This window comes from Trichechus manatus, unplaced genomic scaffold, assembly GCF_000243295.1.
Source record: "Trichechus manatus latirostris isolate Lorelei unplaced genomic scaffold, TriManLat1.0 scaffold00126, whole genome shotgun sequence".
In the NCBI taxonomy this organism is placed as follows: domain Eukaryota; kingdom Metazoa; phylum Chordata; class Mammalia; order Sirenia; family Trichechidae; genus Trichechus; species Trichechus manatus.
Window position 1 is genome coordinate 5,404,670 of NW_004444062.1, and position 17,233 is coordinate 5,421,902.

The window sequence follows — 17,233 nt, forward strand, 5'->3', positions numbered from 1 at the left end:
ATTTAATTCTGCTCTAATTCTTATTATTCCTTTCTTCTGGTGCCTGTGGGCTTCTTTTGCTGCTCTCTTTCTACTTGTCTCAGTTGTAGGGTTAATGTTTTGATTATGGCCCTTTCTTCTTTTTGGATGTGTGCATTTATTGCTATAAGCTGACCTCTGAGCACTGCTATTGCTGTGTCCCAAAGGTTCTGGTAGGATGTGTTTTCATTCTCGTTCTATTCTATGAATTTCTTTATTCCATCCTTAATTTCTTCTATAACCCAGTAGTTTTTGAGCAAAGTGTTTGTCATGGTTTGACTTATGTCCCCCAAAAAATGTGTATATCTGTTTGGCTGGGCCGTGATTCCTGGTACTGTGCGATTTTCCTATATGTTGTAAATCCTGCCTCTATGATGTTAATGGGGGAGGATGGGCAGCAGTTGTGTTAGTAAGACAGGACCTGATCTACAAGACTGGATTGTGTCTGGAGGCAATCTCTTGAGATATAAAAGACAGAAGTGAGCAGAGAGACAGGGGGACCTCATACCATCAAGAAAGCCGGGAAGCTCCTAGTCTGGGGGAACACCGAAGAGAAGAAGGCCGACAGAAAAAGCCTTCCCCTGGAGCTGACACCTTGAATTTGGACTTTTAGCCTACTTTAACTGTGAGGAAATAAACTTCTCTTCGTTAAAACCATCTACTTGTGGTATTTCTTTTATAGCAGCACTAGATGACTAAGACAGTGTTGTTCGGTTTCCATGTGTTTGATTTTTTTTTCCTTGCTTTTTTTGTTGTTGATTTCTACTTTTATGGCTTTATGGTCTGAAAAGATGCTTTGTAATATTTCGATGTTTTGGATTTTGTTAAGGCTTGCTTTATGGCCTAATATGTGGGCTATTTTGGAGAATGTTCCACGTGCATTGGAAAAGAAAGTATCCTTGGCTGCTGTTGGGTGGAATGTTCGGTATATGTCCGTGAGATGAAGTTGGTTGATTGTAGCATTTAGCTCTTCCGTGTCTTTGTTGAGTGTCTTTTTGGATGTTCTGTCCTTCACCAAAAGTGGTGTGTTGAAGTCTCCTACTACTATTGTGGAGCTGTCTCTCTCTCTTTTCAGTGCTGTTAGAGTTTGTTGTCTGTATTTGGGAGCCCTATTGTTGGGTGCGTAAATATTTATTATAGTTACGTCCTCCTGGTGTGTTGAACCTTTAATTATTATATAGTGTCCTTCCTTATCCTTTGAGGTGGATTTTACTTGAAAGTCTGTTTTGTCAGAGATTAATATTGCCACTCTTGCTGTTTTTTTGAGTGTTGTTTGCTTGATATATTTTTTTCCATCCTTTGAGTTTTAGTTTGTTTGTGTCTTTCAGTCTAAGGTGTGTCTCTTGTAGGCAGCATATAGCTGGATCGTGTTTTTTTAATCCATTCTACCACTTTCTGTCTCTTTATTGGTACATTTAGTCCATTTACATTCAGCATAATTATTGATAGGTATTAGTTTAGTGCTGTCATTTTGATGTCTTTTTTTGTGTGTGTTGTTCACATTTTCTTTGTTCCACTTAAGGTTTCTGTGGTGAGTCGTTTTTCTTTATGTATTTTCTTTTCATCTTTTTCATTGTTGTTGATTTTGTGTTTTCTGAGTCTTTATATTTTTGTATTTTTTTATTTTGACTTGTAGGATTGTTAGTTTCCTTTGTGGTTACCTTAATATTTACCCCTATTTTTCTAAGTTTATACCAGTCTTTTATTTCTTTATATCGCCTTGACTTCTTCTCCATATGAAAAATCTATGTCTACATTTTTAAGTCCCTCTTTTTTGTTTTAATGTTGTCATCTTTTAGATATTGACATCTGTTTCCCTATTTTCAGTGTTTTAGCTTTGCTCTACTTTTGTAACTTCCCTATCTGGGTTGATATCTGGTTGCTCTGTCCTGTGTTCTAGTCTTGGGCTGTTTTCTGATGTTACTGATTTTCTTACCGGAGGAATCCCTTTAGTATTTCTTGTAATTTTGGTTTGGTTTTTGCAAATTCCCTAAACAAACAAATGCCCTAATTTTACTATCATGTTTGAGAGACAGTTTTGCTGGATATATAATTCTTGGCTGGGAATTGTTTTCCTTCATGGCTTTATATATGTCTTCCCATTGCCTTCTTGCCTGCACGGTTTCTGCTGAGTAGTCTGAGCTTATTCTTATTGACTCTCCTTTGTAGATGACTTTTCGTTTATCCCTAGCTGTTCTTAAAATTCTCTCTTCATCTTTGTTCTTGGCAAGTTTGATTATAATACGTCTTGGTGACTTTCTTTTGGGATCTACCTTGTATGGGGTTCGATGAGCATCTTGGTTAGATATCTTGTCATCTTTCACGATATCAGGGAAGTTTTCTGCTGACAAATCTTCAACAATTCTCTCTGTATTTTTTGTTACCCTCCCGTGTTCTGGTACGCCAATCACTTGTAGGTTATTCCTCTTGATAGAGTCCCACATAATTCTTAGGTTTCTTCTTCTTTTTTTAAATTCTTTTATCTGATTTTTCCTCAAATAAGTTGGTGTGAAGTGCTTTATCTTCAGTCCACTAATTCTGACTTCCATTGCCTCAGTTCTGCTCCTGTGACTTTCTATTGAGTTGTCTGGTTCTGACATTTTATTGTTAATCTTCTGGATTTCTGACTGCTGTCTCTCTATGGATTCTTGCAGCCTGTTAAATTTGTTATTGTGCTCATCTCTAATCCTTTTAATTTCCTCTATTACGTGTTCTGTGTTTTGCTTAATTTCCTTCCTAATTTCTTTAAGAGTTCTGTATATTAATCTTCTGTATTCTGCCTCTGGTAATTCCCAGAAATTTTTCTCCTCTGGAAAATTTCTAGATTCCTTATTTTGGGAGCTTATTGAAGCCATCATGGATTGCCTCTTTATGTGATTTGATACTGACTGTTGTCTCCGAGCCATCAATAAGTTGTTATATTTATTTATTTTATGTTTGCTTGCTGTGTCCTAGCTTCTTGTTTTGTTTTGCTGTGCCCAAATAAGCTGCTCATATGAGCTAGTTTGATTATTGGCACCTTTGAAGCTCTAATGTCCTGTCACCAGGTGGTTAGATCTGTTACTAGGTATGTGAGCTCAGGTGTCTGCCGACTCCTCCTGCATGGATTCAGCTCAGGGGCCCAGGTAAATAGCCATCAAGTGTGGGATGTACGCTCTCACTTACAGTCCTAGACAGGCATGGGTGATTGGTGTAGGCACAGACATCTGGCTGCAGCAGGGGGACACACTCTGAGCGAGGCAGGGGGCTGACGACCACCCCCGAGTGTCCAGGAGGAAGGCATGTCCCTGTTCCCTAGAGCACGTAGGTGGGTGGGTTTTGCAGCCGGACTATGAGCACCCAATGCTGTTGGCTGTAAGGACTGGGGGGCACCACTTATTCTTGGGCCCCTATCACAGGTGGCTAGGGGGCATGGGTGGAGCCACCAGTCCTCAGGCCCCTGATGTGGGTAGGTGAAGACCCTGCTTAATGGGCAGAGCAGTGTCAAATGTCAAGAACCTGCCACTTCACAGCTGAAACAGTTGAAGTTATAGTTCTGGTATATACCCTGTTGTACTGCAGTAATGAGGGCCTGTGCTGTTGAGAAGGGCCCACACAAGTCTATGCAGAGGGAAAGGCAGTCAAAGTCCATGGATCCCTTATGCCTGTGCCTAGGCAAATGAGTTGTGCCTAACCTGGGTTCCTGGCTCAGGGGACCCGGCAGTTTATTTTTTCCTCTGTTTGTTAATTTGTTCAGTCTCTGAAGGCAGGGAGAATGGCTCCGGACATTTGACTGATCCTACTTCTGGCCCAGGGGCCTTGGCAGTTGCTGAAGCTTGTCTGGGACCCAGTGCAGAGCAGGAAGCGAGGAGGTAAATGGGAGAGAGGTTTTTCCATAAGAGGGCATTTTTGGTCCGTGTGGTAGGCTGTACGCACATTCTTATCTTTCGTGGATCCAGGGCTGCTTCTTAATGGTTCTGGGTGGCTGTGTAGTCTCTCTGGCGCTGGCTCTCTCCCGGTGTGGAAAACCTGCCTCCCGAGCACCGCCGCTTGCCTGCCTCACTGTTCACCCCGAAGCTGATCAGGCCTGAAGGGCTCAGGCTTTCACCTCCTCGCTGCTTCCGAACTGTCTCGTCGTCCCCCTGCCACTCAGTCCAGTTCCTTGACCCTGCCTTTGATGTTCAGGGTTCCCAGATTGCCATATATGATCGATTCAGTTGTTTTTTCTGGTCTTTGGTGTAAGAGGGTCCACTGGAAGCATCTGACTACTCTGCCATCTTGGCCTCGCCTCCTCCCTTTTGATTCTAAGAGGATTTACTGGTACTGAATCCCCAGTGATCCTGTGATCTCTAGTTTCTTGAGTAATCTTGAAAGATGAGCAGTCTCAGAAGCTTCATTTTACTGCACTGTGGTGTGTAGATTATCTGACTTACCACATAAGTGGGGCAAAGATGGTGTGAGTAGTTTCTCCTCCATTCTCTTAATTAACAGGTGTTCATTGAAGCCTTAGCAATTCGTGAATCTTTCTCTATTTCCAACATCAAAATAACGGCTTGGGTTTTTGACCCAAGGTAGTATTGAAAAGGAACTTTATAGAAAAAGTCTCTAAATACCCAGATTCCCTTTTTAGCTTTTAACTTGTTATTGCTAAATACATTATTTTTAATCTCTGTAACCAGGTCTCTCCAGCATTTGCTCCACTGATTTGGTTTCTGTGTGTTTTAGACCAAAGGAAAGAAAACCACAGAATTAGGATATTCAGTGATCCATTTGGAAAGGCCAAACTCTCAGCAGTATGAACGCCATAATTAGATTTTTTTTCTTCTTGGCTTGTAAATAGATTTTTACAGGAACCTGCACATTATTTTGTTTCTCTTTTATTTGTTATTTTTCTAAATAAATGAACAAATAAAAATCAGAGTAGAAAAGCAATCTTCTCTCAGACAATTCCTCTGCTGTGTGTTGGATAATGCTAGTTTATTTTGTTGTTTTTACCATGTTTGTGGTTTTGTTGTATATAAATAAAAATAAATGGTATTTTTTTATAAGGAGACAGATATCCTAGAGGGAAATTCTGAGTGTTCAGTTGCCCATGATTTTCAACTAGGTCTCAGAAATTTGACTTGTATCTATTTATCATTATTTTTATTACAATTTTCTGGGGAGAAGAGAACACAGTTTGCCTTTGGCTTCCGACAAGGCAGAAACAAATTTAGGCTCATTGGAAAATAAGAACAATTTTTTTTTTTTAAACCACAACTTTGTTTGGAATGTTTCATCTCTATGCCCTGAAGGATCGTGAAGTATTTATTTTATGCGAGGATGGCCACATCAATACTTGTTGAATGCTTGTGCCTTTTGCAGACAGCTAGTTCCACTGTTCCAACCTTTGGTTTTTTTTTCCTTCTTCCTCCATGTTGGTGCAACCTTTGAAATATTAAAGGCTAAAGGAAGGGGCTTTAAGACAACTAGTTTAGAAATCATAGTATAGAGATAGTAGGACTGCCGCTTTCTTCAGATTTTTTGGCAAGATGATGATGACATCATCAAGGCAAGATGTCTGGATGTTTTCAGATATGTCTATGATTTTATCGGACAGTATATGTATTTATACTATATTCACCTTAACAAAATCCTCTATATTTATAAGATATATCGTTATGCTTAGGTTCGTGAATTTATTTATTTTTGTGTTATTTGTAGTAGGCATTTGTGGTAGATACTAGTGGTAGGTATTTATGTTAGTTACTCCTGTGGCTGTGAGCAATATGGGGAAAGTGTGTGAATCGGGGGGCACTGAATAAGTTTCTGAATCAAGTGAACATGTGAATTGTCCATTTTTTCTCTTCATAACTGTATTTTACTAGAGTTGATTCTATGTTCCAAAGGGCCTGGATAACTGTTTATTTCGTGATCAAGAGAAAAAGGGGTTTTTGTGTGCAGTTTTCGCTTAGGACAATGAAAACTTTCTCAAAATTTTATCAGAACACATGGTGCTTATATATTTTTCCTTTGAAGATGCATGTGTAATTACATTTTTATTCAGTAATCATGAAAATGTTCCTAAAATTATGTCTGTGTTCAGGAATAGTACATTTTTAGGATCTATACCTTGAGGACATGGTCTGCTATGCTGGGAGTGACAAAGAGGAATGGTGTTGCATTTATTGTCAAAAAGAACATTTCAAGAACTATTCTGAAGTACAGCTCTGTCAGTGATAGGATAATATCCATATGCCTACAAGGAAGACCAGTTAATACGACAATTATTCAAATTTATATACCAACCACTAATGCCAAAGATGAATAAATTGAAGATTTACCAACTTCTGCAGTCTGAAATTGATCAAGCATGCAATCAAGATGCATTGATAATTATTGGTGACTGAAATGAGAAAGTTGGAAACAAAGAAGAAGGATCAGTAGTGGGAAAATACGGCTGTGGTGATAGAAGCGACGCCAGAGATCGCGTGATAGAATTTTGCAAGACCAGTGACTTATTCATTGCAAATACCTTTTTTCAGCAACATAAACAGCAACTATAGATGTGGACCTCAGTGGATGGAGTACACAGGAGTCAAATCAACTACATCTGTGGGAAGAGATGATGGTGAAACTCAATATCATCAGTCAGAACAAGGCCAGGGGTTGACTGCGGAACAGACCATCAATTGCTGTTATGGACATTCGAGTTGAAGCTGAAAAAAATTAAAACAAGTCCACCAGAACCAGAGAACAACCTTGAGTATATCTCACCTGAATTTAGAGACTTATCTCAAGAATAGATTTGATCGAACGCTAAAAACTGAAGACCAGATGAATTGTGAGATAACATTAAGGACATCATACATGAGGAAAGCAAAAGGTCATTAAAAAGTTAGGAAAGAAAGAAAAGACCAAAATGGATGTCAGAAGAGAGTCTGAAACTTGCTTATGAATGTATAGCAGCTAAAACGAATGGAGGAAATGATGAAGTAAAAGAGCTGAACTGAAGATTTCAAAGGGCGGCTCGAGAAGACAAAGTAAAGTGTTACAATGAAATGTGTAAAGAACTGGAGTTAGAAAACCAAAAGGGAAGAACACTCTTGGCATTTCTCAAGCTGAAAGAACTGAAGAAAAAATAGAAGCCTCGAGTTGCAATAGTGAAGGATTCTCTGGGCAAAATACTGAATGACGCAGGAAGCATCAAAAGAAGATGAAAGGAATACAAAGAGTCACTGTACCAAAAAGAATTGGTCGGATGTTCAGGAGGTAACATATGACCGAGAACGATGGTATTGAAGGAGGAAGTCCTGCACTGAAGGCATTGATGAAGAACAAGGCTCCAGGAATTGACAGAATTCCAATTAAGATGTTTCAACAAACAGATGCAGCACTGGAGGTAATTGATCGTCTGTGCCAAGAAATTTGGAAGAGAGCTACCTGGCCAAATGGCTGGAAGAGATCTGTATTTGTGCCCATCCCAAAGAAAGGTGATCCAACAGAATGAGGAAATTATTCAACAATATCTTTTCGTATCACATGCAAGTAAAATTATGCTGACGATAATTCAAAAACGGTTGGAACCAATACATCAACAGAACTGCCAGAAATTCAAGCAGGATTCAGAAGAGGATGTGGAACAAGGAATATCATTGCTGATGTCAGATAGATCTTAGCTGAAAGCAGAGAATACCAGAAAGATGTTTACCTGTGTTTTATTGACTATGCAAAGGCATTCGACTCTGTGGACCATGACAAATTGTGGATAACATTGCAAAAAAATGGAAATTCTGGAACACGTAATTGTGCTGTTGAGGAACCTGTACATAGATCAAGAGGCAATCATTTGAACACAGCAAGAGGATAATGTGTGGTTTAAAGTCAGAAAAGGTGTGCATCAGTGTTCTATCCTTTCACCATACTTATTCAGTCTGTAGGCTGAGCAAGAAATCTGAGCAGTTGAACTGTATGAAGAAGAATGCTGCATCAGGATTAGAGGAAGACTCATTAACAACCTGCAATATGCTGATGACACAACCTTACTTACTGAAGGTGAAGAGGACTTGAAGCACTTATGGATAAAAATCAAAGACTACAGCCTTCAGTATGGATTACACCTCAACACAAAGAAAACAAAAATCCTCACAACTGGACCATTAAGCAACATCCTGATAAATGGAGAAAAGATTGACATCAAGGATTTGATTTTACTTGGATGCTCGATCTGCCAATGGAAGTAGCAGTAGAGAAATCAACTGACGTATTGCATTGGGCACATCTGCTGCAGAAGGCCTCTTTACAGTGTTAAAAAGCAAAGTTGTCACTTTGAGGACTAAGGTGCTCCTGACCCAAGCCATGGTATTCTCAATCGCCTCATACACATGCAAAAGCTGGACGATGAATAAGGAAGACTGAAGAAGAATTGATGCATTTGAAGTATGGTGTTGGCGAAGAGTATTGAATGTACCATGGACTGCCAGAAGAATGCACAAATCTGTCTTGAAGAAGTACAGCCAGAATGCTCCTTAGAAGTGAGGATAACGATCCACCTACGGTCCCCTGATCTTCGACAAGGGCCCAAAGTCCATCAAATGGGGAAAAGACAGTCTTTTAACAAATGGTGCTGGCAAAACTGGATGTCCATCTGCAAAAAAATGAAACGGGACCCATACCTCACACCGTATACAAAAACTAATTCAAAATGGATCAAAGACCTAAATATAAAGCCCAAAACTATAAAGTTCATAGAAGAAAAAATAGGATCACGCTAGAGGCCCTAATACACGGCATTAACAGGATACAAACCATAACCAACAACACACAAACTCCAGAAGATAAGCCAGATAACTGGGATCTTCTAAAAATCAAACAGCTATGCTCTTCAAAAGACTTCACCAAAAGAGTAAAAAGAGAACCTACAGACTGGGAAAAAATTTTTGGACATTACAAGTCAGACAAAGGTCTAATCTCTGTAATCTACAAGAAAATCTAACACCTCTACAACAAAAGACAAATAACCCAATTAAAAAAATGGGCAAAGGAAATGAACAGACACTTCACCAAAGAAGACATTCAGACGGCCAAGAGACACATGAAGAAATGCTTGGGATCACTAGCCATTAGAGAAATGCAAATTAAAACCACAATGAGATACCATCTCACCCCGGCATTACTGGCACAAACAACAACAACAAAAAAAACCCAGAAAATAACAAATGTTGGAGAGGCTGCAGGGAGATTGGAACTCTTATGCACTGTTGGTGGGAATGCATAATGATACAACCATTTTGGAAAATGATATGACGCTTCCTTAGAAAGCTAGAAATAGAAATGCCGTAAGATCCAGCGATCCCACTCCTAGGAATATATCCTAGAGAAATAAGTCGTCACACGAATAGACATATACACATTCGTGTTCATTGCAGCATTGTTCACAATAGCAAAAAGATGGAAACAACCTAGACACCCATCAACAGATGAATGGATAAACAAAACTATGGTACATACACACAGTGGAGTATTATGCAACAATAAAGAACAATGATGAATCTGTGAAGCATCTGATAATGTGGATGAAACTGAAGGACACTATGCTGAGTGAAATAAGTCAATCACAAAAGGACAAATATTATATAAGACCTCTACTGTAAAAACTCATGAAAAAGTTTACACACAAAAACTAACAATCTTTGTTTGTTACAAGGGATGGGAGGGGTGGGTGGGGGAATACTAAATAGACAGTAGATAAGTGGTAGCTTTGGTGAAGGGTAAGACAGTACATGATATTGGGGAAGCCAGTACAGCTTATACAAGGAAAGGTCTTGGAAGCTCCATAGACACATCCAAACTCCCTGAGGGACTAAATTGCTGGGCAGAGGGCTATGGGGACCATGCTCTCGGGGATCATCTAGCTCAATTGGCATAACACAGTTTATAAAGACAATGTTCTACGTTCTACCTTGGTGAGTAGCGTCTGGGGTCTTAAAAGCCTGTGAGCAGCCATCTAAGATACTCCACTGATCTCACTCCTTTGGGAGCAAGGGAGAATGAAGAGAACAGGATACAAGGAAAAGATTAGTCCAAAGGACTAATGGACCACAGCTACCAAGGCCTCTACCAGACTGAGTCCAGTATAGCTAAATAGTGCCTGGCTACCACCACTGACTGCTTTGACTGGGATCACAACAGAGGGTCCTGGACAGAGCTGGAGAAGGATGTAGAACAAAATTCTAACACACAAAAAAAGACCAGATTTACTGGCCTGACAGAGACTGGAGAAACCCTGAGAGTATGGCCCCCGGACACCCTTTTAGCTCAGTGGTGAAGTCACTCCCAAGGTTCACCGTTCAGCCAGGGATTGGACAGCCCCATAAAACAAAACAGCACTAATAAGGCATAGCAGTCCAAGGACAAGGACTAGAAGGCAGGAGAGGACAGGAAAGCTGGTGATGGGGAATCCAAGGTTGAGAAAGGACAGTGTTGACATGTAGCTGGGTTGTTAACCATTGTCATAGGGCAATATGTGTACTAACTGTTTAATGAGAAACTATTGTGTTCTGTAAACCTTCATCTAAAGTACAAAAAAAGAATCATCTATGTGAGATCAAATTGACAACAGCAGCTCAAAAGGTTTGATGGGAAACCTACAGGGCGGTGAGTTGAAGATAATGGTGATGGCATAGTTTGGAAAAGGATAGTGAGAATAGCAGCACAACTATAAGAAAGTAATCGATGTCACTGAATTGTACATGTAGAAATTTTTGAAATGGTGCATCTTTGGCTATGTATATTTTCACCAAAAAAGAGAAAAGGTCCTCCAAGGTCAAGAAGGGAGAGTATTGACGTGTTGTGGGTTTGGTAACCAATGTCATAAAACAATATGTGTACTGACTGTGTAATGAGAAACTGTTTATTCTGTAAACCTTCACCTAAAGCACAATAAAAAAAAGAAAAAAAGAAAAAAAAAGAAGTGAGGATGGCGAGACTTCGTCTCATGTACTTTGGACGTGTTATCACGAGGGACCAGTTCGTGCAGAAGGACATCATGCGTAGTAAATTAGAGGGTCTGCGAAAGAAAGGAAGACCCTTAATGAGATAGATTGACACAGTGGCTGCAATAGTGGGCTCAAACACATCAATGATTGTGAAGATGGCACAGGACTGGACAGTGTTTCATTTTCTTGTACGTAGGTTCACTATGAGTCAGAACCAACTCTATGACAGCTAATAAGAACAAGCCAAAATTCAGAGAAGGGCTGTATTCCTTCCTACTAATTGTAGAAATAAGAAGATTGCTAGTAGAGAAGGCTCATGAAAAGAAATTCCCCTTTTAGGGGTGACGTTTATACTTGTATTGTTGGGGCTAGCCTAAAAGAACAAAGTAATGCATTTTTGGTTTTTTTGCCAGCTTGTTTTTGCTGATATCACAATTTTTTTTGGAAAAAAAAAAATTGCAAAACTTTGTAATTTGGGTTTAATTTTTAAGGCTGCATTAGTCCGTTACATGGCCAGACCACAATTTATATAGCCTTCCCTTATTTTGAATATTTTAGTTGCTTACATTTTTCAGATTCATAATTGTGTGATGAATGTATTTGTATTTAAATAACTTTTTCAGCATCTGTGATTATTTCCAAGAGTTACCATGTCTAAGAGTTATGAATTTTTTTAAGGTTCTTGATATATTTTGCTAAATTGCTTTCCAGAAAAGTCTTACTAGTTTATAATTTCATAATTTGTGTTTGTATTAGTTCAGACTCATCATGTTCTCACCAATATTGAGTATAATAGTCAAAAAAACCTACATGGCAATCCAGAGATCCACAGAGTTATAGAGGGAAAAAGTCTTAGAATTTGGTCCAACATTTTATAGAAGAGGACATTGAAGCTCAGATAATTAAAGTAAAAATAGTAAGTCAAAATCAGGTTAGAATTCTGATTTTCTGGACTTCTGACTCAGTGTTTTCATCAGAGAATACTACTTTATTATTTATTGAATGTTTATAACATGATGAGGTGCTGTACCAATCACTTTGCCTTTAAAAAAAATTTATTCTTGCCAATAGCCTGATAGTGAGGGGCTTGAAACTTTTTTTTTTTTTTAAACCATTTATAGGGAGAAATGAGGGCATTTATTAACAATTATTGGGTAGAATTGGAAAGAAAAGAAGAAGATTTGAAGGTGTTTTAATATGGGAAAGGAGTAAGGTGGGAGTAGTGAAAATACTAGAGAACAAAGTAGGAATGAACATGTGGCCATGTTCTCTTATGAGGTGACAAAGAAAGAGACCTTGAGTACAGATGTGAAGACTGATTTTTTTTCTCCTTCTAAATGACAATTGAGAAAATAGCTTTAGAAATGAAATTTAGAGAGGAAGATAGTGATGAAAGATCATCCTTGATAATTGTTTTAACTCAATGAAAACAGATGACCCCTTGCCTTCAGTCAAGCATGTAATACATAAAAGAAAAAGATACAAATTAAAAATGAGAAAATCACCTGTAATCCCCTACCCTGAAATAAAAATTGGTAGTGTTTTATTAATTCTTTTTAGACTTTTGCATGGGCATTTTAAAATGTATATGTGTATATATATCTATATCTATCTATCTATATATATGTATATACGTGTACATATGTGTGTATATATATTATATACATATGTATACACATACATACATGATTAAACATGTTATGTCATCTGTTGTCACTTCATAAAAATATGAATATCTTTGTCAGTAAATATGAGTACACCTCACTTATTGACTATCTCGTTATCTGACATTTCGCGTTTATGACAATAATAAAAAATCTACTATCCGACTGGTGCATTAACCTGGGTTTCCTCCCTGTGTCTAGTTCCTAGCTCACAGAGCCACTCTCACGTCTGTCAGGCTGATGCAGCCAGCTCTCCAGAAGGCCTCTTGCTGGTCCCATCCCCACTGCCAGAGCCACCATGCAGCTCTTTCTGTGAAAGAGGTGACTGAGGCAGATTTTGAGGGAGCCCTTCTGAGAAGGACCCACGAGTGGCCACAGGGGCCCAGGAGGAGGCGGGGGTTGGGGTGGGGGGAGGTTGCTTCTGCTGCTCCCCTCTACTCAAGTGCCCTGGAAGGGCTAAGTTCTGCACTGGGAAGGGTACTGGGGTAATCTGAGGCCTAGGAGCTGCAACAGAAGCTGGCTGCGCCCTCCTGCTCTATAGCCTGGGCTGCTGAGCTCCTCTTCTGAGCAGCTGTTAGTCTCTAGGCTTTTGGCCTTGGATTCCAAGGCCTCCAAGACCAGCAAGGCATCACTCGTTTCCATGGGGTCCTTCCCGGGGGCAGCAGCAGACGCCTTGGGCTGCAGAAGGGGCGGCTGCAGGGGGCATGGACACAGGCAGCAACCCCCTCTGACTGTCTTGACCCCTGTCCCCGCTGGTTGCCTGAGCCCCAGAGCCATCAACTTTGCCTGTAAATGCAGGGCCTTGGGGTCCAGAGCACAGCAGTGCCTGGGGCACAGCAGTTCTGAGGGTCCAGGCTCTGGGCCGTCTCCAGGTCCTCATCCTCCTCACATAAGGTCAATTTTGCGTAACGACATCGTCTTTGGAATCTAATTATGTCCATAAATGAATAGTGGGTGTATACATTATAATTTATTTGTATGTAAAATTCCATTACGTGGTTCCGTGACATAAAAGCCCTTTAGGATTTGACCCCTAGCTCTCTGACCCTAAGTCATACAGCTTTCCCCCCTTGTGCTCCAGTCACATTGACCTCCAAGCACACTCGCTTTAAGGCTTTTGGATTTGTAGTTTTCTTTGCCTGAATGTTCTTACGTGAAGTATCTTCATCTCAGGGTTCTGTTTAAATGTTGCTCATCAAAGAGGCTTTTCTTGACCATCCTTTCTATAAGAGCACTCTTATCACTCTTTAATTCTTTCACTTGGTTTTACTTTTTCTTTAAAACACTTATAACTTGATTATATTTATTTGTATCTGTTTTCTTTCCTAGACTCCATTCTCCTTGAGGGCAGGGATCTTGTCTTTTTTATTCACTACTGCATCCTCAGTGCTTGGATCGGTGCCTGGCATATAATGGGTGCTCAGTTAAATATTTGTCAGATACATAAGTGAATAAATATATTTGTTGAATACATGAGTGAATAAATATATTTGTATACTCTGGATAGTAATTGGAGGGGGATAGTGTGTTACAGGCCTGGCACTGGTAAATGTGGAGCTGATTGTTGGAATTGGTAGATAGGAAGAAAACAATCATTAGAATCCCATGGCTCATGTATACTTTTTATAAAGCGGGCAGAAGTGGTTGTGTTATATAATTAGAATTGATATTTTATTTAAAAATTGGTTTATTTCATTTAAGATGAAGAAGATGACCTTATGTATAAGAAGACAGCTTTTAAATCGAAAGACAATGGAGGATCTGCAAATAGTTATCTTGGAGAGTCAAACATGAAAAAGAATGAAGAAAATACTAAGACCAAGAATAAGCCTTTATCTCCTGTAAAACTTACACCCACATCAGTGCTTGATTATTTTGGAACTGGAAGTATCCAAAGATCAGATAAGAAGATGGTGGCAAGCAAAAGAAAAAAGGTGAGTGTTCTAGGTGCGGTAAGAATGTTCAGGCTTTTACCTATTCACTGCTATTAAAAAGAGGAGAAATTTGGGCATTATACATAGGTCAACATGTTTTATTAATGAAAATAATTTTCCTGTGATTATGGAAAAGTTTTGCCCTCATTTTAGGGGATGAGGAAGTTAGATTATTAAACATTTAATTTTTTTAAATATCGGAATAGGAAAAGATCATTTAAACCATTAGAAAAACATTCTAATTCTTAGAATTTAAATTAAATACTCAAAAGGCAAACTCATTTTACTATTGACCTCAGTTAGACAAAATTGGACAATAAATTTGTTGCCAAATGAGGTCTAAATGCATCCGTTCTAAATAGGGCATACCTGTGCTATACTTTTTATCTTCTAGTTTGATTGATATTGGAATCATCTTTTTATGGCCGTTTAGGAAACAGACATACAGATAAATTATGGTGAAACTAGTCCCCTGAGTTAAAGCCTGCCAAATGGTGTGCCGTGTTTGTTGATTTCATTAGTGCCTCCACAGGACAGTGTAATCATTCTCACATATTGGCCTGCCAATGTTCTGGACTTCTCAGGTCAAGATATTTGTCTACAGGGTTTTTTTGGGTACTTCTCTTGAACATATCAATAGAATTAAGTGAGAATCGTCTTGTCTGTGGGATATTTACTCATTAGGAAATTGGATGTGTTCAGGAAGTAACCATGAACATGATTTTCTGGCCAGTGTGGATTGCAGCTATTCTATCACTCATACAATTATCTCCCATCAGTTTGTTTAATCAGCTACAGTCAAGAAAAAGCACTTTATTTTTAAGTAAAGGTTTATGCTGATCTCACTTCATTTTCATTGAAATATAGCCTTCGAAAAATACAGATGATTTCAGATTAAATGATGAAGCCATCGCCAAGCAATTGCAACTTGATGAAGATGCAGAGGTATTGGCATTTTGTTTAGATATCATTGATAGCTTGATGTTGCGACTGCTGATTAGTCTAGCCTGGCAAACAATCAAGATTGTTCTGGTCTAATTTTGGATTGAACCTCATTGGAAGAGTTATGTATAAAATAACTTAAAATCTAGTATATGAAAATCTAAATGTATTTAAAAGATAAATGATGAAAGCAGGGGATAATTATTAACTTAAAGATTTATTACTAGATTTTTTTGCATAGAAGGTTCCTTTAGTATATTTATAATAATTTGATTTTCCTTTCACTTTTTACACACATTTTGGACTATCTCATCTACTTCTATGTATACGTTGATGACCCCTAAATCTGTCTCCAGTTCAGAGCTCTTTCTTGACCTGTAAGCCCATGTATTTATTTAACAAGTATTTATTGAACACTTATTGAGTGTCTGTAACTGTTCTGGGTTAGAGATACTACAGTTAAAAAAAACAAAAGAAAAATATCAGTTTGTTATTAAGTGCCATTGGAAAAAAGTAAAAGGATCTAGAGTTTTAGGGTGATCAGTGGGGTTATGAGTGTTGTATTTTAAGTAGAGAGGTTAGGAAGACTCCTCTGAGGAAGTGACATTGGGGCATAAAATGCAGTGATACAGTGAGCATAGGGTTGGCTATCTGGCGGAAGATTTTCTCTAAGCAGTGTAAACAGAAAGCACATGTCCTGAGGTAGGAGTGTGCTTTATGTGTTCAAGGAGATCAGTGTGCCTAGAGAAGAGAAAGGATAGTGAGATGAGATGACTTTGGAGAAATGGCCAGCATCCAGTCCTGTAGGTCATGATAGGTCTTTGATACTGACAAAAAGACCTTTGGCATAGAAAAGGATGGAATACTCCCAAACTCATTTTGTGAAGTCAGCATAACCCCAATACCAAAACCAGGTAAAGACCACAAAAAAAGAAAATTACAAACCAGTTTCCCTCATGAACATTGATGCAAAAATCCTTAACAAAATTCTAGCCAATAGAACTCAGCAACATATCAAAAAAAAAAAAAAAAAAAAAATTCACCATGATCAAGTGGGATTTATACCAGATATGCAAGGATGGTTCAACATTAGAAAAACAATCAGTGTAATTCATCACATTAATAAAACAAAAGACAAGAACCAGATGATCTTATCAAGCGATGCAGAAAAGGCATTTGACAAAGTTCAACACCTATTCATGATAAAAACTCTCAACAAAATAGGAATAGAAGGGAAATTCCTCAGTATAATTAAGGGCATTTATACAAAGCCGACAGCCAACATAACATCATCCTAAATGGAGAGACTTTGAAAGCATTCCTCTTGAGAACGGGAACCAGACAAGGATGCCGTTTATCACCCTTCTTATTCAACATTGTGCTGCAAGTACTAGCCAGAGCAGTCAGGCTAGAAAAAGAAGTAAAGGGCATCCAGATTGGTAGGGAAGAAGTAAAAGTATCTCTATTTGCAGATGATATGATCTTATGTACAGAAAACCCCAAAGAATCCACAAGGAAACTACCAGAACTAATAGAGTCAGCAAAGTATCAGGATACAAGATAAACATACAAAAATCAGTTGGATTCCTCTACACCAACAAAGAGAACCTCAAAGAGGAAATCAAATCAATACCATTTACAGTAGCCCCCAAGAAGATAAAATACTTAGGAATAAATCTAACCAGAGATGTAAAAGACCTATACAATGAAAACTACAAGA

General features: G+C 38.7%; 1 protein-coding gene across 6 annotated transcripts in view; it reads left to right on the plus strand.

Annotated features, from left to right (window-relative positions):
• The window catches only part of RFC1 (replication factor C subunit 1), an 82,961-nt gene that overhangs the window by 27,436 nt on the left and 38,292 nt on the right, over window positions 1-17,233 (plus strand). For all 6 annotated transcript variants that reach the window (XM_023738942.1, XM_023738939.1, XM_023738940.1 and 3 more), the window contains 2 exons: window positions 14,339-14,571; window positions 15,439-15,516. In XM_023738942.1, coding sequence (XP_023594710.1) covers window positions 14,339-14,571; window positions 15,439-15,516 — 311 coding nt within the window. The remainder of the gene's footprint in view (window positions 1-14,338; window positions 14,572-15,438; window positions 15,517-17,233) is intronic.